An 18,875-nucleotide genomic window follows, 5' to 3' on the forward strand; every position below is an offset into this window, starting at 1 on the left:
CCCAATGTATTGACTCCGAGCAGAGCAGTCCTTGTTTTAGCCCCTTAATGCCGAGCGCCAGACAGGGTAATAACAAGGACCCTCCTTTAACGTCTTTTGGTCTGACCCGATCTTCAGGATGTGACACAAATCTTGCCGACATTAACCAAGTGAATTTGATTCAATTATGTTGAGTTAATGTCTGACAATAAACAGATGTTGCCATTAGGCTTATCCATTTAAAACACAAGCTTAACTTCCTTAGCCCATCTGAACATAGCCAGAGGAACAATAAGTTTGAAAAATGGACAAGCATGATCAGATTTATTAACCAATAATAGGTCCAGATCCGAAATTGTTGGTGTGTAAGAATGGGGGAGCCGGAAGTGACGTATCCTTCCCATATATGGCGCACTTCTTGTAGTCACAGGGGCTCTCTCTCCAGGCGTACCGCACACCCACAACCTTGCGATTACAGGATGTTGTAGAGAGAACTACCTGGTTGTCTTGGTGGGATTGGATCGGTGCAGCTATCCAAGTATCTAGAGGGCCACACGTTGCATCAGCTGAACAACAGACCTACAAATTCAGAAAAATAAGTCATTTCAGAGGATTTCGGAGTAGCAGAATGCAAAAGTGTTACAATTTCAGTAGCAATGGCCAATCTGTGATTCAATAAATATTTGCTACATTACAATGCTCTTTATTTTGCCCATGTTAATATTTGAAAACATCTGTATGGGTGAACACAGCTTCATGCATACAATTGGCTATTACAATAGTGATTGTTCAGTCAACCTTACGTCTTTGGCATTACAGGTCCTTTCCACCAGGCCACTTCACTATAAAAATACATTTACAGGGGTAGCGGTATTTTACGGGAACACTCGCATCGACAGGCGTTTGATCTTGAAACCCAGGCGAGCTTTGTGTTATAGCCAGGTCACTCAAAACCGCCCTAAAAGGATATGAGTTTGTGGGAGTCGATTCTGAAAGACTTCAGAATTTGTAGTTTGCATTACCATTTTTGCTGTAATAAACCTACCTCAAATCCATTGTTCGAGTTGACCCTTATGGGGCCATAGTTGTAGATGATGTTGATTGTGTGGTGGGCTGTATTGTCTGTTACAGTCTTAGGATAAGGACCCTGGTAGTGAACCCATTGTTCGTGGTAAGCTACTCCTCGTGCAGCCAGAACCAGTCGCCTAGCAACATCTTGCTTGTACCGGGGATGGATGCTAATATAGATTAATCATATTGCTTATATTGACCATGAAATAATGCCTATGAAGTAAATGTGTTCTGTTTTAAACAACCAAAAAATATAACATTCTGCCGGACTTTAATCGGATTGTAAGCTATGCAGATATTCTGTATATCAGATAGCTGTTTATTTCAGTTTGTCTTCTGAATGATTTAACAATCGGTTTATTTAGAATTGGCGCATACATGAGAGCTAATTAACTGTTACGCACGATCCGTATGGCGAACTGAAGTCAGGTAGATCCATAGCAACCGCCATGAAGACATTCTTAAGATCCTGATTAGGAACGGTGCCATGGTTCGCTGTCTGGGCCCATCTAAGTCCAGGGAAGCCTCCGATAGTTGTAGCACTCTGACGATACGCAGCCAGCTAAAAAGCAGCAACTCATGTCATTATACTTTCCTAGCATATTATTGATAATTTTGACACATTCTAATTAACTGTACTCTCAATGGTTAATTGTGCTTAATTTGATTTGATGTAATCCCTGCTTAGTGATAATGATAATGAACAGTCAAGCTATGTGACGGCGGTCTGTAAATAATCGTGTCTTGATCAGACAGTCCAGTGATTGACGTCATGACCATCGATCTCAGCAACTGGGATACGATGAAATTCATCAACCAAGTCAGTGAGCCTTACCACCCGATCCCGTTAGTCACCTCTTACGACAAACATAAGTTGCTAAGGACCAATTCTAACCAAATGTAACTGATATAACAAAATGTACCTGTGTTGGGATAGGAACTCACCACTTGGTGAGCCCACTGAACCACTTCAGATAAAGTTTGGGTAATGAAAAAATGGCACAACTGGTATGATTAAAAAGAGAAATACACGATTTCTGATGAAGCACCTGGACGAAACCAAATGGGAAGGTAGCGCTCGTTTCTCCCAAAGATTCCTTGTTAAACTTGTGTCGCCAGTCGTTGATCAATGCCTGGAACTGACATGAATACGGTTCAGGTCGCCAGGCGTTATTTTCACCTGAAACAAAAAAAAGTTGAACCAAACATATTTATATGTCATGTAATAGAAATATGCGATGGATAACAAGGTATAGATGTGTACGTGAAGGGGCACAAGTCCCGTAAAAGAGATGAACCCAGACAATGTAGGTATGGATTAGATGGTACATATACATTGATGATGCATTAACATTAACTTGGTGTATTGAGGATAACTTAATAACATGTTGAGACAGTTTTAAGATTTATACCTTGGTACCAGATGGCTCCATATATGGTAAGGCCAAGGAGAGGTTTGATCATTGGGTTCCAGAGAACAGAATGTGCGACTGGACCTCTGTAAAACAATTTAGGGACTATTTTCTTTTTAACGCCATTTGTGTCCACATATTTCTCCTGAAACGCCTATGCACATTTAAATGAGCAAAACAGAATAATAATAATAATAATAATAATAATAATAATAATAATAATAGAATAATAATAATAATAATAATAAATTCTTTGGAATAGGCCCATTAACAGCCTCAGACGTATCCAGGCCAACAAACCTGATTTTGTCCTTTTTGATAAATCCAATGAAATAATTTATATCATTGAATTTTCTGTCCCCTTTGACACAAATATGATTTACAAGATTGAGGAAAAACATGGCAAATATGCGGACCTCGCTTTCGAAATGTCACGCTTGCATCCCAAGTACCAAGTTGTCCGACTCCCCATTGTTCTCGGTGCCTTAGGTTTGGTACCTCCCAATCTGTTGACTGACATTGGGAGAGTACCCGGGTTTGCTACCTGGAATACAGCCCTTCTGACAATCTGGGTAATGCAGAAGGCTGCAGTGTTGGGGAGTCTTCACATTCTTCGGAAATGTCTGGGTGGGTTTGACTAGGCAGCGCTTCCTGGGAGAGTCAGTGAGTGAGTGAGTATGGTTTTACGCCGCTTTTAGCAATATTCCAGCAATATCACGGCGGGGGACACCTGAAATGGGCTTCACACATTGTACCCATGTCGGGAATCGAACCCGGGTCTTCGGCGTGACGAGCGAACGCTTTAACCACTAGGCTACCCGACCGTCCGCTTCCTGGGAGAAGTCCCATTCGCTGTCTGGGCTGCGTGTATAGGGGGCAAGGGCCCTGAGCTGATGATGAGCCTAACCAGTCTGACTGGAACACCCAAACCCTCTCTGCTGCATTTTTTATTTTAATCTGTAAATAATAACAACAACACCAACAACAACAATAATAATAATCGTCAATGTGTGATTTTGCATCAAAATGAAATATGAAATGTAGATTATTCATTTAATTTAATGAGACTGTCAGTGGATGCCCCGCTTTGGCACAAACACAGTATCTTAAGCAAAATGACGGAATGGCTCGATTCTTTGATAACCGTCCTCGCTATGCTTGTGGTTTTGACACAGAGGTCCATCTATGGTACCACCCGAAATATGTAGAGGGCGTAAAAACAAACGATAAATACAAAATTCTTTGGAAGGCATGTATACAGTCTCAGACGTATCCCAGCTAACAAACCTGATCTTGTCCTTTTTTATATCATTGAATTTTCGGTCCCTTTTGACACGAATGTGATTGACAAGATTGAGGAAAAACATGGCAAATATGCGAACCTCGCTTTCGAAATGTCACGCTTGCATCCAAAGTACCAAGTTGTTCGTCTCCCCATTGTTCTCGATGCCTTAGGATTGGTACCTCCCAATCCGTTGCCAAAAATTGGGAGAGTATCCGGGTTTGCTACCTGGAATACAGCCCTTCTGACAATCTGGGTAATGCAGAGGCTGCAGTGCTGCGGAGCCTTCACGTTCTCCGAAAACCTCTTGGTGGGTTTGACTAGGCAGTGCTTCCTGGGAGAAGTCCCATTCGCTGTCTGGGCTGCGTGTAGAGGGGACAAGGACCCTGAGCTGATTATGAGCCTAACCAGCCTGACTGTGCCAGGATCACACAAACCCTCTTTGCTGCATTTTTTATTTTTATTTGTACATAATAATAATCATCATCATCATCATCATCATCATCATCATCATCATCATCATCATCATCATCATCATCTCGGGAATGCAATTGTTACCGTTTTCTGTGATGGGAGCAGGCTGATAAGGCATCGGGAGAGGACCAGGCTTCGATAGGCGTACCTCCCCAGTTGGACTCGATCAAACCAATCGGATACTTTCTGTCAGCTTGGATATTCTCGCCGAAGAACCAGCACACAGCAGAAAAATAGGTGACAGCACCTATGCAGTGTAATTTATGTTATTATTTTTCAAACATTGCAGTGTGCAGTTCTTAATGTACTCAAATAAGACCGAACAGTTATTTAGCAGATAAACGCACTGTTAGCAGTGTAAAACTAGGTTACCTGTAGATGTATCCGAGCCAATTTGTTTTGGAACCGAACGTGCAGCGTAAGGTTTCCTATATTAAATTTGGCACAGATAAACTAGTTCTACACTTAAAAATATGTTTATCTCCATTCCCTTCTACCGTAACACTGTTAAACAGAATCTCTTTGCGATAAGGAAATATATTGAGTGATGTGGCATCCCGATGTTATGAGTGGGTTGTCAATCCTTCAGACATCATACCTCACTCGCATATGTGAGGCGCAGAGATAGTGGACCACACATACTCCGTAAGTGGGCACACGTAAAGAAAACATAGCTCATAGTGACACAAAGATAAGGGATCACTCAGACTTAGAAAGGCGCCAAATTTCGAACACTAAAATGTGAAATACACTTTCTTGGTCGATTGATTAGTGAAGTAACTCTAATACTGCTTTTTGTAATCATTTATTGTACATCAATATTTCAAAAAGATTACGGACAATGATTAAGAAAGAATTTCTTTTGTATCAATATTTAGCTTCTTTTGTGATGCGGTCGTCAAATACAATGGTTTCAGTTAGAGGTGGTTATTGTAATTTGAAACCTTTGTATAGTTATCAGAATCGTATATTTTCCAAAACCATGGTAGAATAGCTTGTAAGTTGGGTTTTACGCTGCTTGGAACACTGCCATTTAAGTATATAATTATGTCGTGGCATGTCATCATAATGTGGAGGAAAGCCTGGAGGTCTTAGACGTTTATCACTTTGGAGAAACTCACAAGCAAATGTATAATGACGAGAAATCTAAAAAAAAAATGAGGTCTAATCTTGGTTTCTGGCACGCCTGACGGATACAACTCACACCGAAGTGCGGAGCAATGTTCCCTGGAACAGTTCACAAGCAGGGATGCAAACATACGATGTACTGGAACAAACATGTCCGTGGTGGAAACCGTTCTTTAAACTTTCAAAGTATTACTTATGTTTGCACACCTTTGGTTGGTCTTGTCCACTTTACAGATATTCCATTTGCCTGAAATTCTGTGAAAGGCGTTGTCGACTGATGGTTACCAACTCGCATGATCCGAATGTCGCCATACTTCAGTGATGCTGCTATTTCAGCAGTGGAATTAAATACCTGCATTGGTTACAAGAGGTATACATTTATGTTTGAGAAGAGGTGTATTTGTCAGGTTGTTTCTTGATATGTAAGACAAGTCTGACAAACGACCGTTTCGTGGACATGAAACCCAATTCTTTATGAAGGATCCCAGAAACATTAACAAGCTAGTTCCACCTAACTTGTTTCATTTGTCATTCCCTCAATGAAATGGGAGTGCTACTTTGATATATTAGGACATCAAATATTAGTGACAAAACGGTTTGGTTTTACAAATTATCAATTAAAGAAACCAACTGCACACATTCCAAATTGATTAAAATGTTACATTAATTATGTGTGTTGTGTTCCGATTACGAGTGTAAACAGTAAATGTTACTGACATGTCCAAGAGGAAACTCCATGTTACTTTGCCCTCCACACAGCCAGACATCCCCGAAGAGGACATCTGTGATGGTCACTGTCCCCTCACTCGATCTGGCGGACACGGTGAAAGGACCCTTGGCCGTCATAACCGGAAGCTTGACCTTCCACATCCCATGTCCTGCAGAATCTCTGAAAACACTTCCGGTGGCTGAGCCATGACCTACGACGGCCACTGTGACAGTGTCCCCTATTTTGGTGGCATGTCCCCAGATGACAGCCCGCTGAGGACCTCTCTGTAGAACCATGTGGTCCTGGTAGTAGGAGGCAAACTGCAGGGCAGCATTGGAGCCTACAAACACAAGGCGTCTCCTTTATCTTTGAACAATAATTGAACTGAAATATGGATATGAAATATATAAACATTTCTTAAAATAAAACTCCCCACATATCTTGTCAATGAACAACGTGTGATTATTAAAAAAAGATTAAAACAGCATCCACACGCGTACGAGGATTAAAACGCACACATAATAATCTAATAGTTACAAATGAGTGAGTGAAGGGTGTTATCTCACAAAGAAATGCCATACAAGAGAAAGGTTATGAGAACAGCATGCAACCTATCAACCTTGAAGTTGGCCCACCATGTCTACGTCAAGATTCTATATCTTTATATGAGGGCGCGTGTGAAAAGTCATCTGTAAAAATCTGCCGCTGATTAGAAAACTCTGAAGGCCAAGTTTGGGTTTGTGTGTCACCTTCGATTACCGACCATGTGTGTCTATGAATCTCTGGTTTTCGTGTCTAATTGGAGCAGAGTAGACCTCGCAGCGTACAGTTGAACAGTGCTACCGAGGTTTCATTCGAGTGACAAGCTGATGCGAAAACACAGTCCCGCCCGCACGAGTTGTTTTTAGACGATGATGAAAGACTACATGTAGTTATAGCCTTGTTTCACACGAAGCGGCCAAACAGCAACCATGACAAAACCCAGGGCCTTTCCGATTCAAGATCGGGCGCCTTGTCAACATGACTACGAAGGTTCACCCGGTCAGTTTGCTTTACTCTGATATCAACAGAAATCACGCCCCATCTCGGATAATTGGACATTGATATTAACGTGAACGTGTTCATCGAAACGCTTGTTACAACTGCGGCGGTGAAATTCCTCAGTTTAACGCCGCTGTCAGCAACAAATGCAGCTTCGTCACTGTTATCAGGCAAAGGCAGTGACTGAAAGCATGAGCATCGACCCATCCATCAGGGTACTATTTAACACAAACAAAACAGATTTGGCAAGCTAGTGCCGGGACAGCGTCAAACCAAATGCTGCAATGGAAACGCTTAATTATGGTCACTGACAATTGCGCTGAGAAACGTGGAGATGGAGAAGAGCAGAACAATTCTAAGATACCAAGCATTCTTCTAATTATTCTTTATTCTGATAGCGAGTTCATCCTGTACATCCAAGTTGTTTATATATATAAAGCGAGTTTGTTAATCAGTGGATTTCAAATGGCAAACGTTCAGGTGCACGTTTTCGGAACACTCGGTGTCGTTAAAATATTTAGGAACGATGGGCCAAAACCTCAAAAGAAGTTCGAGTAAATGCTAATACAGGTTTGTGTTTTCATGAATATTTCTTGAATGCAGTGATTTTAACTTATTACATTCAGTAAGCTAGGATTAATTAAGTGCAATGTCATAAGAGTGTCCTTGGAGCCCAACACATCTGCTCACATTCATATTCATTAATTATAAATTGGATATACTGGTTGTTACACGGGCCATCGTCCACAGGCACGTGACGAAACAATACATTTCAATTTAGACCCAAATCAAGGACTGACATTGACCTCGAATATTGACTCGTCACGTGATGAATAGTGACTCGTCTGCTAGAAAAATGGCGTCTGGTACCAAAATTTCATGGTTCGCAACTAGGTTACTGTAATGAAACAGGAAGGTTTAAGGGCTTTAAAGATTTTGAATTGAATGTTGGAATAACAAAACGAACGATTACTCTTGACGAGGTCAATATGCGAAAACAAGGACCCGCGGTCCAATCAGACCACTTCTGGGGTCCTTGTCAGGAATGATTATTTATATATAACTATATAACGATATGGCAGAATTACTGTCTATGTGACTATATTGCAACCCAATCTGACCATCAACAGGGTACTCACGACATGACCTGCCGCATTGTGTATCCTCATATTACTGGGACTTGGACAGCTGCTCATACTGTCCATCAATGAAATGACTGGTCTCGATTTCATGTAATGAGGACAATCAGATGTGATATTGCTGAATGTATCAATGTATGAAACTGCTTGTTCAGTTTATGGGAAGTTGACGAGTCGGCATTTATATACTACCAGCATTCATTAAGCCACTGTGTATAACATACCAATGAAACAGTCACATTGCTACAACTCTTACCTGCCAAGACAACGGCCACAATAAGAACTTGCAACATCGCCAGTTTTGGTTCCAAGCCCTTGTGGTTGACCCACAATGACCAAGGGAGGATTATGATGCTCTTTTATACCAACACAATCGTGTGAAAAAGACTTCTGTTTGATAAGGACTTTGGGGCGTATCCTTAAATATAAGATATACAAGTGAACTTAAATTGTGTTCGTAGTTGGGATTTTGTTTATCCATATTTGTCAATGGCTATAACCTTTCTTACACAGGAAGACAAGTATTAATCTATTTCTAAATATGTTTGCCCTTCTGATTCAATTTTGTATTTATTTATGAAAATAAAATTGGCGGCAAAAGAAATTATAGGTTGAGTTCCATGATCGATAAAAAAAATAACAAGAAGAGGTTTTGTTGTGAATTATAACATAATCTAGGGAGAGGTAACAAATGATTGATCAACCACAGTTTGAATGAAATTGTGCAATCACAGGTAATGTAAGCTCAAGGTAAACAATGGTGGGGTAAGAAATTTCATTTTCAAAAGTCTGAAATGTCACCAAAAATTGTCAGACACACTACAAGTTCATTGTCGACACAGTTGCCTTCAATAGCGTGTATGACCTCCAGCTGCCTCAATACATGCTGTGATACGCCGCCTAATCGATGACGTCAGTCTTCTGATGACGTGGACTGGAATCCGTTGCCAACTCGTCTCTCAGGGCCTGCTGCAATTCTTGTCTGTTGACGGGAGGCTGATGGCGTGCTCTAATCTGTCTGCCAAGATGGTTTTCAAAGATGGTCAATAGGATTCATGTCGGGTGAGTGGGCAGGCCAGGGCAAAACGTCAACGTTCTGCTGGTTTAGAAAGTTCCGAGTCAGTCTTGCAGTATTGGGCCTGACATTGCCGTGTTGAAACAATGTCCCCTGCTGTTGGTTTTGTAAGAACCGAAGCACAACTTGCTGCAACACTTGGTCTCTGTACTGCAAAGCGTTCAGGTTTTCCTGTATAATCACCAAATCAGTCTTCTGATCTCCACAAATACCGCCCCACACCATGACACCTCCCCCGCCGAATGAATGGACCTCTCGAATACACGCGGGAGTCAAACGTTCCCCTCTGCGTCGATAAACTCGTTCTCTGCCGTCATTCCGAAACAAGTTAAACCGACTGTTATCAGTAAACAGCACTCGACGCCAATTTCTCACTTGCCAGCGTCGAACCTGCCTCGCCCATCACAGTCTCTGGCGTCGATGTTGAGCAGTCAGTACCATTCCTCGGAAAGGACGATACGCTCGGATTTCAGCAGCACGAAGTCGTCGTAGTACTGTACGTTGGCTAATTGGATGTCCCAACGCTGTTGCTACCGTCGCCGCCGCCGTTACGCATCTGTTTCGCAGGTGAATGAACCGTATCTGACCAGTGGTGTTGTCACTCGGGGTCGTCCGGTTCTAGGCCTGTCCTGTGTCCTCCCTGTCTGCCTGTACCGTTGAATCAGTCTAGCAACTGTCAATGGTGTACAACCGGTTCGCCCCGATTATGTTTCAAGGTTTGTCAGCATCATACTCGTGCTCATGGGTTTCACCGAAATGGTAAACATCTTGAGACCTGCATTACGTCGGGCCTTCGTCCCACATTAAGCTGACACGCCGCGATATAACTGAAATACTGTTAAAATCGGCGTTAAACCCAACTCACTCACTCAAAATACCTGCCACTTTGTATTCGTAGTTTATGAGAACCAGATCACCAGAGCAAGAGAACGTCTATGTTTCAAATAGTTGACTATGTGGATATAGGGATCAACACCTAAAATATGTTTAAACAAATCCGAATCCATAGATATGTAATGTATGCTTAATCCTCGATGCCCATCTTTAACCACCATTACTTTCAATGTACAATATTTGTATTCTTATGTATGACATTTGTTAAGTTTACATAATGATTAATATTAAAAGGTTTTTTTACATATTTGCCTATAAATATTCATTGGTGGATTATTGTATTCATGCATATAACTGTTTCGCATCATGCCTCAGAGAGCTTTTGGAACATTCTATATACTGCTGAAGGGCCACCTACACGTTCACAAATGTGGTAAACCTTGCGCCTTGATGATAGCATGCTGATTGGCTGAAGTAACCCCGGTATGACTACAATTATAGAAAAATATCATATCATGTAATATCCTTTTAGGATCTGTACGAACACAATCAGGTGAAGCTACCCATGTTGATGTGTAACATTGACCATATAGACGTCTCCTTGATCTAACGTCGTCTCAGGATTTTCAATGATTGACAAATATGACCTGCTGTCAGGAGTTTTCATGTTATGCAGCCTCCAATTACGGCTAATGCTGTACGTGTGGCCTCGCTATTTCTGTCTTGAAAGGCCTTACGTTAGAACTGTAACGAACTGTTTCATCCTGGTTCTTACGTTGTGAGGTTGGTTCGAGTGTTCCGTGGACTGAAGGTTCTCACTCCAATCATGGGCCGAATACAAAACAATGTCACATCACAGCAGTATGTGGGGTTTGGTGCGGCACAAAATAAAGACGAAAATGCAGATTAGAAATATCTGATTCGCCATACTCTCCTCAGAATAAAGTCACCGTTCTTTTCCAAAAGAAATTGTAACTTACTTGCACTGAAAGACGTTGCTTTCCTGCTCTTTGTTTCCCCGGCAGGTGCTTTCCAGTTTTTTGTTGGTTACAAGCATCGCAAGGTTGGCGACATCATTGGACGTAATCATTTCAACTGCTCTGATAATTATCTTTTGTGCAGAAATTGAATTATCAATCGACATGAATGCTAGTTTATATAATAATTAATTGATATACAATGATACCGTGAATCACAATGCACCGAGAAAGAAGTAAATGTTTCGTTTACGGTGTTTTCTTTTGAAACTAAAGCTTATTTAGGTAAACGTAATAGCAGGTTTACTAGTAAATATGTTATTACTACTACTACTACTACTACTACTGTTACTACTACTACTACTACTAACAACAACAACAACAACAACAACAACAACAACAACAACAACAACAGCAATAATAATAACACTGAACTTTATTCACATATGGTAAGTTAATGCCTGATCACTTGTAATTACTTTCTGCCCAAAACCTTTTCCCATACTCCTGTCCCTTCTTTTCTCCCACTACACATCAAAACGAACAATTTGCTTGAAAAAATGAATTAGCTAGTTCAACTCTTCATCGGATTTATTAACCAATTATAGGTCCAGATCCGAAGTTGTCGGTGTGTAAGAATGGGGGAGCCGGAAGTGACGTATCCTTCCCATATATGGCGCACTTCTTGTAGTCACAGGGGCTCTCTCTCCAGGCGTACCGCACACCCACAACCTTGCGAGTACAGGATGTTGTAGAGAGAACTACCTGGTTGTCTTGGTGGGATTGGATCGGTGCAGCTATCCAAGTATCTAGAGGGCCACACGTTGCATCAGCTGAACAACAGACCTACAAATTCAGAGGAGTTTGGATTCAGAGGAGTTTGGAGGATAGATGTCCTGGATATTTTTTATCGATATCCTCCACAGTGTTAGCATTTCTGGAACAATTGTCTTTCTTTAACTCATAAAACTTTTGTTTCGTTAATTTAACGAACTTTGCATATATGAAAACTTGAATGCATACACTTGTATATTTCAATATCAATGTTATCACCAATCGTGCGCATTGCGGCACAATCATGAGTCGCGGTATATTTTCTGGAGCACCCGTACCGAAAGCTTGTAAGCGCACACGGAGTTTTTATTTTTTCACGACGTACTCAGCAAAATTGCAGCTATAATGACGGCGGCCTGTAAATCATTGAGTCTGGACTGGACATTCCAGTGACAGATATTATGAGCAACGATCCCGCCGTCGGGGTACGATGACAAACAATCAGCCAAGACATCGATCAACCCGATCAATTTATTCGCCTTTTACGACCAGCATAGGTTGTTGGGGACCTAAGGTAACATGGAATCCCCACAGTATAATACAAATTCACAGACATGAGGTATATATGTACATCTTGATGTGTGTCGTTATGTTTTATGAAATAGTCATCTCAATGAAAATTGTTCTGATAAGTGTTGATTCATCTGATTTGTGATTCCGTGACATTTCATTTGCTAACCAAGAATTTGTTTTTGCCAAAGATATAACTCTACGCACACCACTGATTGGCTGTGTTTCATTATCACGCTGAGTGATGCTGCAAATTTCGTACTGTTTTCTGCAGGATTTTTTATGTGTTGATATTTAAATATGCAGTCTGTGTGATATTGTTGACAGATTTATATTAAGAATTGACTCCAGTATTTGTTGCATTTATGGATGTATAAACGTTCCACCCGTGTGCACACGTTGCCTAGCTACGCGGATTTATGCATTTTACACAAGTGTTATCTAACATTGCACTGGCTTCTGTATTCCTCATTTATGTGGAAATTTATGTTGAAGCGCTTGTAACCTACCTCGAATCCATTGTTAGAGTTGACCATTATGGGGCCATAATTATAGATGATGTTGATTGTGTGGTGGGCTGTATTGTCTGCTACAGTCTTTGGAAAAGGACCCTGGTACATAACACCTTGTTCCTTGTAAGCTACTGCTCGTGCAGCCTGAACCAGTCGCCTAGCAACATCTTGCTTGTACCGGGGATGGATGCTAATATAGGAAAAAAATTCACATGGTCATATAGACTAGGAACCAAATGATTGGTATATACGGTTCTGACATTTGTCTTAACAACGAACCAAATAGAAGTATTTATGAAGAATTGCAAAATTCACACATATTCTACATGTCAGATTATTGAATCATTTCATCTTCTTATTGTTTATTATCGATTTATTCAAAACAATCATGAACCTAGTTTCCTCGTGATTGCATTACCGTTGGCGAATAGATGAAAGCTAATTAACTGTTACGCACACTCCGTATGGGGAATGGTAGTCAGGTAGATCCATAGCAACCGCCATGAAGACATTCTGGAGATCCTGATTAGGAACGGTGCCATGGTTCGCTGTCTGGGCCCATCTAAGTCCAGGGAAACCTCCGATAGTTGTAGCGCTCTGACGAAACCCGGCCAGCTAAAAAAGCAGCAACTCATGTCAAGACAGGCATTCCTGGCATTTGTATCAATAAGTCTATACTTGCTCTAAATTGTAGAGAGAGAAAATATGTGCAACTTTTTACAATGACATTTATGGTTACTGATCATTATCAAGCTTTCCTGGCCTCTGATTGCTCTTGTCAGTAATGTATACGTCTAACTCAGTATTACACAACTCACCTATCTGAAGGTAAATTACAATGATCACGGGTAGCATCTATGGTAAATTACAATGATCACGGGTAGCATCTATGGTAAATTACAATGATCACGGGTAGCATCTATGGTAAATTACAATGGTCACGGGTAGCATCTATGGTAAATGACAATGATCACGGGTAGCATCTATGGTAAATTACAATGATCACGGGTAGCATCTATGGTAAATGACAATGATCACGGGTAGCATCTATGGTAAATTAAAATGATCACGGGTAGCATCTATGGTAAATTACAATGATCACGGGTAGCATCTATGGTAAATGATGTAACATGAAAGTCAAAGGGAATGCACAATATTATTATTAACAATGCACCTGAACGAAACCAAATGGGAAGGTAGCGCTCGTTTCTCCTATTGATGCCTTATGAAACTTCTGCCGCCAGTCGCTGATCATTGCCCGGAACTGACATGAATATTGATCATAATTGTTGCGGTTAGCCTCACCTGAAACGAAAATGTAGACTAATAGATGCAAAATAACCTGTTGGTCGTCTTAGATCCCTGTTTAGAGGAATATGAAATTGCCAAACAGTTATGATGGTTATCAAATCAGATATGACAATAATAGTTGTGTATCCACATCGTGTAGAATATCAACTACATGTGTTTAGATGCTCAACGGATATCCTACCAAAATATTAAGACACTTATTAGATGATACCTTGGTACCATATGGCTCCATATATGGTAAGGTCAAGAAGAGGGCTAATCATTGGGTTCCAGAGAACAGAATTGGCGCCTGGACCTCTGTGAAACAATTTGGAAACTATTTAGTAATTCAGGCTACAGGATTTACAATTACAGCCGTGACACACATATGCATATTCTAAACATTTAATCAATGTAAGATACATAAAGTGGAATAATGGGATGTTATTAAGCAATGTGATTCCTACCGTTTTGTATGATGGGAGCAGGCAACAAGAGCATCAGGAGAAGACCAAGCCTGGATTGGCGTACCTCCCCAGTTGGACTCGATCAAACCAATAGGATACTTTCTGTCGGTGTAGAGGTACTCCCCAAAGAACCAACACACAGCCGAGAAAGAGCTGATGCCAGCTGAAAAAGATATTGCATTCCCTATGTAGTCGTATATCGAATGAGGCAGTTACCAAATAATGTGAGGTCCCAATGTGCTTTGAAAACAAAAGTACACGAAAATATTCTTCATTTATCAGCTGGTAAGGTGACAATTATCAGTAATACAGAAATAAACTGTAGCATTTAATGATCCGGGTTAGAATTGGTCTTAAGCAACCCATGCTTGTCGGAAGAGTTGACTAATACGATCGGATGTCTTGATTGATAAATGTCATCGTATCCCGGTTGCGTGGATCGATGCTCATGATATCACCCGATTGCCTTGTCCAGACTCGATTATTTACAGCCCGCCGTCCTATAGATGGAATATTGCTGAGTGCCGCAGCGTTAAACAACACACAAACAAACAGTTTATATTTATGTAATCTTAGTCATATAAGTAGCAAAGCTCATTACAGTTACTGGGTACCTATTGTCGGTGCCTGCCACTTAGTTAGTCCATTTGCTCCAAGTTCCGTGAAGGGTGTTGCCGACTGGGCGCGGTTTACTCGCATGACCCGTATGTCAACGTACTTCAGAGATGCAGCTAGTTCAGCAGTGCCATTTAGAACCTGTAATTACACACACCTACATAAACCAACACATAACCCCACTCTGCGTTCCTTATCATTGGGATCAGGTCACTCTTTGTTTTCTAATCAAGTATGCACTTTTCTCAGTTTAGTCATTTTAACACACCCCGGTTGACACTCAGGAAAGGATTGAAGGTTTAAAACCGTCGTTTTACTCATGATCAAATTTGGAGTATTCAATATTTTAGCTCATTAACCCTTACATAATTCGTCATTGAGTGAGTGAAGGATGGGGACATTTGCCTTACATGCCCAGCTGGAAACTCCATGTTACTTTGCCCTCCACACAGCCAGACATCCCCGAAGAGGACATCCGTGATTGTCACTGTCCCCTCACTCGATCTGGCGGACACGGTGAAAGGACCCTTGGCCGTCATAGCCGGAAGCTTGACCTTCCACGTCCCTTGTCCTGCAGAATCTCTGGTGACACTTCCGGTGACTGAGCCATGACCTACGATGGCCACTGTGACAGTGTCCCCTATTGTGGTGGCATGTCCCCAGATGACAGCCCGCTGAGGACCTCTCTGTAGAACCATGTGGTCCTGGTAGTAGGAGGCAAACTGCAATGCAGCATTGGTTCCTACAAACACAGGGTATTCCATTATTGCCTTGTAATAAAGGAAGGTTTCACCATGTGTGAAGGTATTAAAAATGTTCCGTGGCATGACTGGAATAATAGTTACAGCTCCCTTACTGCCACCATCATCAAACAAACTCGGTCGAAAAAGCTCAAAAGTCCCAGATAAAACAAAACTATAAGAAAGACGGTTGGAATATAAACTATACCCAACTCTAAAGGTATAAGATCAGAAACCTCGTTTTTGTCTTGAAATTTTTTTTTTTATATTAATCAAATTTGTAAACCTCGGGGAGACCCTATCAAAACTTACCACAGTCCCGTTGCAATAAGTGAAACTCTTAGTGCTGCAACTTGACATATGTCTGTGTCATATTTTACAATGTTTGCATACATAGTTTGCGGAAGTATGACCATTTTAACAATGTGCATGTTTAAAATAAAGCATCCCTTCGGGTGTTTACGTGTGTGTGATGGTGCCCCGATGACCCACCTTGTTGCTGTGAACCAACTGTACACAATCAGCTGTTTAGTTGCTGTTTGGGGCGTAAAATAACATTCACTCACATGTATTTATTGCAAATTCAATTTATGAAGTTGTTTCGGTATTCACAAAAAACAACAATATGCAATATAAACATAACCCCAAGGATCGAATTGATAATCCCTTACCTGCCAAGAACACGGCTAAAATAAGCTGTTGCATCTCCTGGTTTTCCTCAAATCCGTTCGAACTGACCACAATGACTAAAGCTTGAATATAAACTGTATTAAACGAGGTCGTTCATGTGAAGAGTCAGCTGTGGAATTTCCGTTGATAAGCAGGATCTTAATATCTGAAAACTGAGTATGTGACAATATGGTGTACATTTTCTCATCCACCGATAAGCTGTATAACCTTAGTCCTCTCTAGAATTTCAAGATTTACATCAGTGTGTTCAGTATTAATTATGTTGTTGTGTGTATATACGAATTAGTAATATATCTAAGTATTGGAATTGTTATTTCTTTCATACCAGTGCTCATCAGTGCTATGTACCTCATCTGTTATCTGCGTGAATAAAAACGATTTGAGTTTAAAATGGTTGTCTTGAGTCTTAAAAACCTTCTGTCCATGCCAACTCTTTGCCTTCGTCTTTGACATTCTGTTTTTTAGAGGCTTGTGAGTTGCAGTTTTACCCATATTAAGATGAAGTACGGGTCCAGGATCCAGGGACAATACGCCTATTCTACCATTGTTACTTCCAAACACAGTCTTAACATCATGCCATCAATATGTGAACTACAACACTTATAAAAACGAGTTCGTGTTTCGGCTGAGTGTGACAGAGGACATTTTGGTGTTGCGCAATAAAAAATCGGATTTCATTCTGCACACTGTGTCCGGGCGTATTGTGATAAAAACAAGATATTCCTCAGCATCAACAGCCATTAATATGTCATTTGTCAACAACATTTCCCTTCTTGGCTTTAAACCATCTACTGGAACAAATATTAACGCAGATAACATGGATATAACTGAAGTGAATACAATATCTGCAATGTGACTCGTCTTAATCATGGGATTAAGTTTTCAATATAAAGTTGATGAAAGGGGATATTTCCTATTGTTATACAGTGCAATAAGAATCCGTGTTCGAACTTTCGCCTTGGCATTCCCATTGCTTTTATTTGTGAAAAAAAAAGAGAAAGAATATATATACTATAAAACATAAGTCCTTGTCTCCACTGGTGTTAAGTGCGCTTATTACATGAACGTGTTGGACATAGATAGTCATACCAAAAGGCTTGAAGACCTAATATAACACGTGGTCTAAATACGCCTCAGTGGAATTCTCTGTCTTCCCACGTGAACATTACACCATCTTGATTACAACTATCTCGCCATGTCAACAATTTATTCATTTACACTTTGAATAGTGTTCTGTGTTGCTACATATATCCTGACTGCCTCTGTGATCTAGTCGATCTAGTGGAAAGAGCGTCTGGCCGAGGAGCGGAAGGTCGGCGGTTCGGTCCCTGGCCGCGCCATACCAAAAGACTTACATACTAAAAGATGGTACTTCTTGTTTCCCTGTCTGACGTTCGGCATTAGGGGATAAGACAAGGTCGGATCGGAGTCAGTACAGTGTGTCTGAGTCGGGTATCCATGTTGAACTGAGGTATGGTACATCAGTAGGGTAGCACTATTAAACAGCACACACACACACGCACACACACACACACGCACGCACACACACACACACACACAAGCACGCACGCACGCATGCACGCACGCACGCACACACACACACAAAAACACAAACACAAACACAAACACAAACACACACACATAAACAAAGATTTGCTCCGTTCTAATGTTATCTATACTCTTAAAAAATACGGATAGTTTTGGCCATAAAAGGAAAATTAGCAGACCAAGAGGTGCAATATGAAGGGGTTATAGTGTCAGTGGCAAATTTCCCGGATCAAAATGATTACAGCAAGGGCATGCAAACCATTAGTCGGAAACATGTACGATTCGGAAAATTGCACCCAGTGCATTAACAAAAGGGCCATAGAGCTGCGCGTACTAAACGTGCAGCAGCACTATGAACGGTATTAAAGTGAAGGGTGTTTGATTTGCCTGGCATCTGCGTGAATCGAACAATGACAGTTCAACAACATGTCAAGATTAACAGAAGTGCAAAGAAACAACGTCATGCAGGCAGGGGAATGCCGATCAGCTGTAGCCAGGGTTTTCAATGTAGTGCCCAGCGCCATCACAAGGCTATGGGATCGGTTTCA

The 18,875-nt window shown here is 41.0% G+C and overlaps 2 protein-coding genes across 2 annotated transcripts; both read right to left on the minus strand.

The window, feature by feature from the left end:
• Nucleotides 1-288: 288 nt before the first annotated feature.
• On the minus strand, nucleotides 289-8,620 carry LOC125373101 (sialate O-acetylesterase-like). Its single transcript, XM_048383949.1, has 9 exons — nucleotides 8,492-8,620; nucleotides 6,064-6,395; nucleotides 5,554-5,698; nucleotides 4,303-4,465; nucleotides 2,463-2,548; nucleotides 2,100-2,230; nucleotides 1,455-1,612; nucleotides 1,025-1,217; nucleotides 289-558 (listed from the first exon to the last, which is right to left on the minus strand). Exons 1-9 carry the CDS (start codon nucleotides 8,526-8,528, stop codon nucleotides 307-309), a joined length of 1,497 nt encoding a protein of 498 aa, XP_048239906.1. The 5' UTR covers nucleotides 8,529-8,620; the 3' UTR covers nucleotides 289-306.
• A 2,919-nt stretch (nucleotides 8,621-11,539) lies between these two features.
• On the minus strand, nucleotides 11,540-18,321 carry LOC125373102 (sialate O-acetylesterase-like). The gene is made up of 9 exons (XM_048383950.1): nucleotides 16,761-18,321; nucleotides 15,760-16,091; nucleotides 15,349-15,490; nucleotides 14,735-14,897; nucleotides 14,500-14,585; nucleotides 14,152-14,282; nucleotides 13,435-13,592; nucleotides 12,975-13,167; nucleotides 11,540-11,967 (listed from the first exon to the last, which is right to left on the minus strand). The coding sequence occupies exons 1-9, from the start codon at nucleotides 16,792-16,794 to the stop codon at nucleotides 11,716-11,718; spliced, it is 1,491 nt and encodes a 496-aa protein (XP_048239907.1). The 5' UTR covers nucleotides 16,795-18,321; the 3' UTR covers nucleotides 11,540-11,715.
• Nucleotides 18,322-18,875: the final 554 nt, after the last annotated feature.

The sequence above is a fragment of the Haliotis rufescens genome, unplaced genomic scaffold (genome assembly GCF_023055435.1).
Source record: "Haliotis rufescens isolate VD_foot unplaced genomic scaffold, xgHalRufe1.0.p SCAF_5, whole genome shotgun sequence".
NCBI classification, from domain to species: domain Eukaryota; kingdom Metazoa; phylum Mollusca; class Gastropoda; order Lepetellida; family Haliotidae; genus Haliotis; species Haliotis rufescens.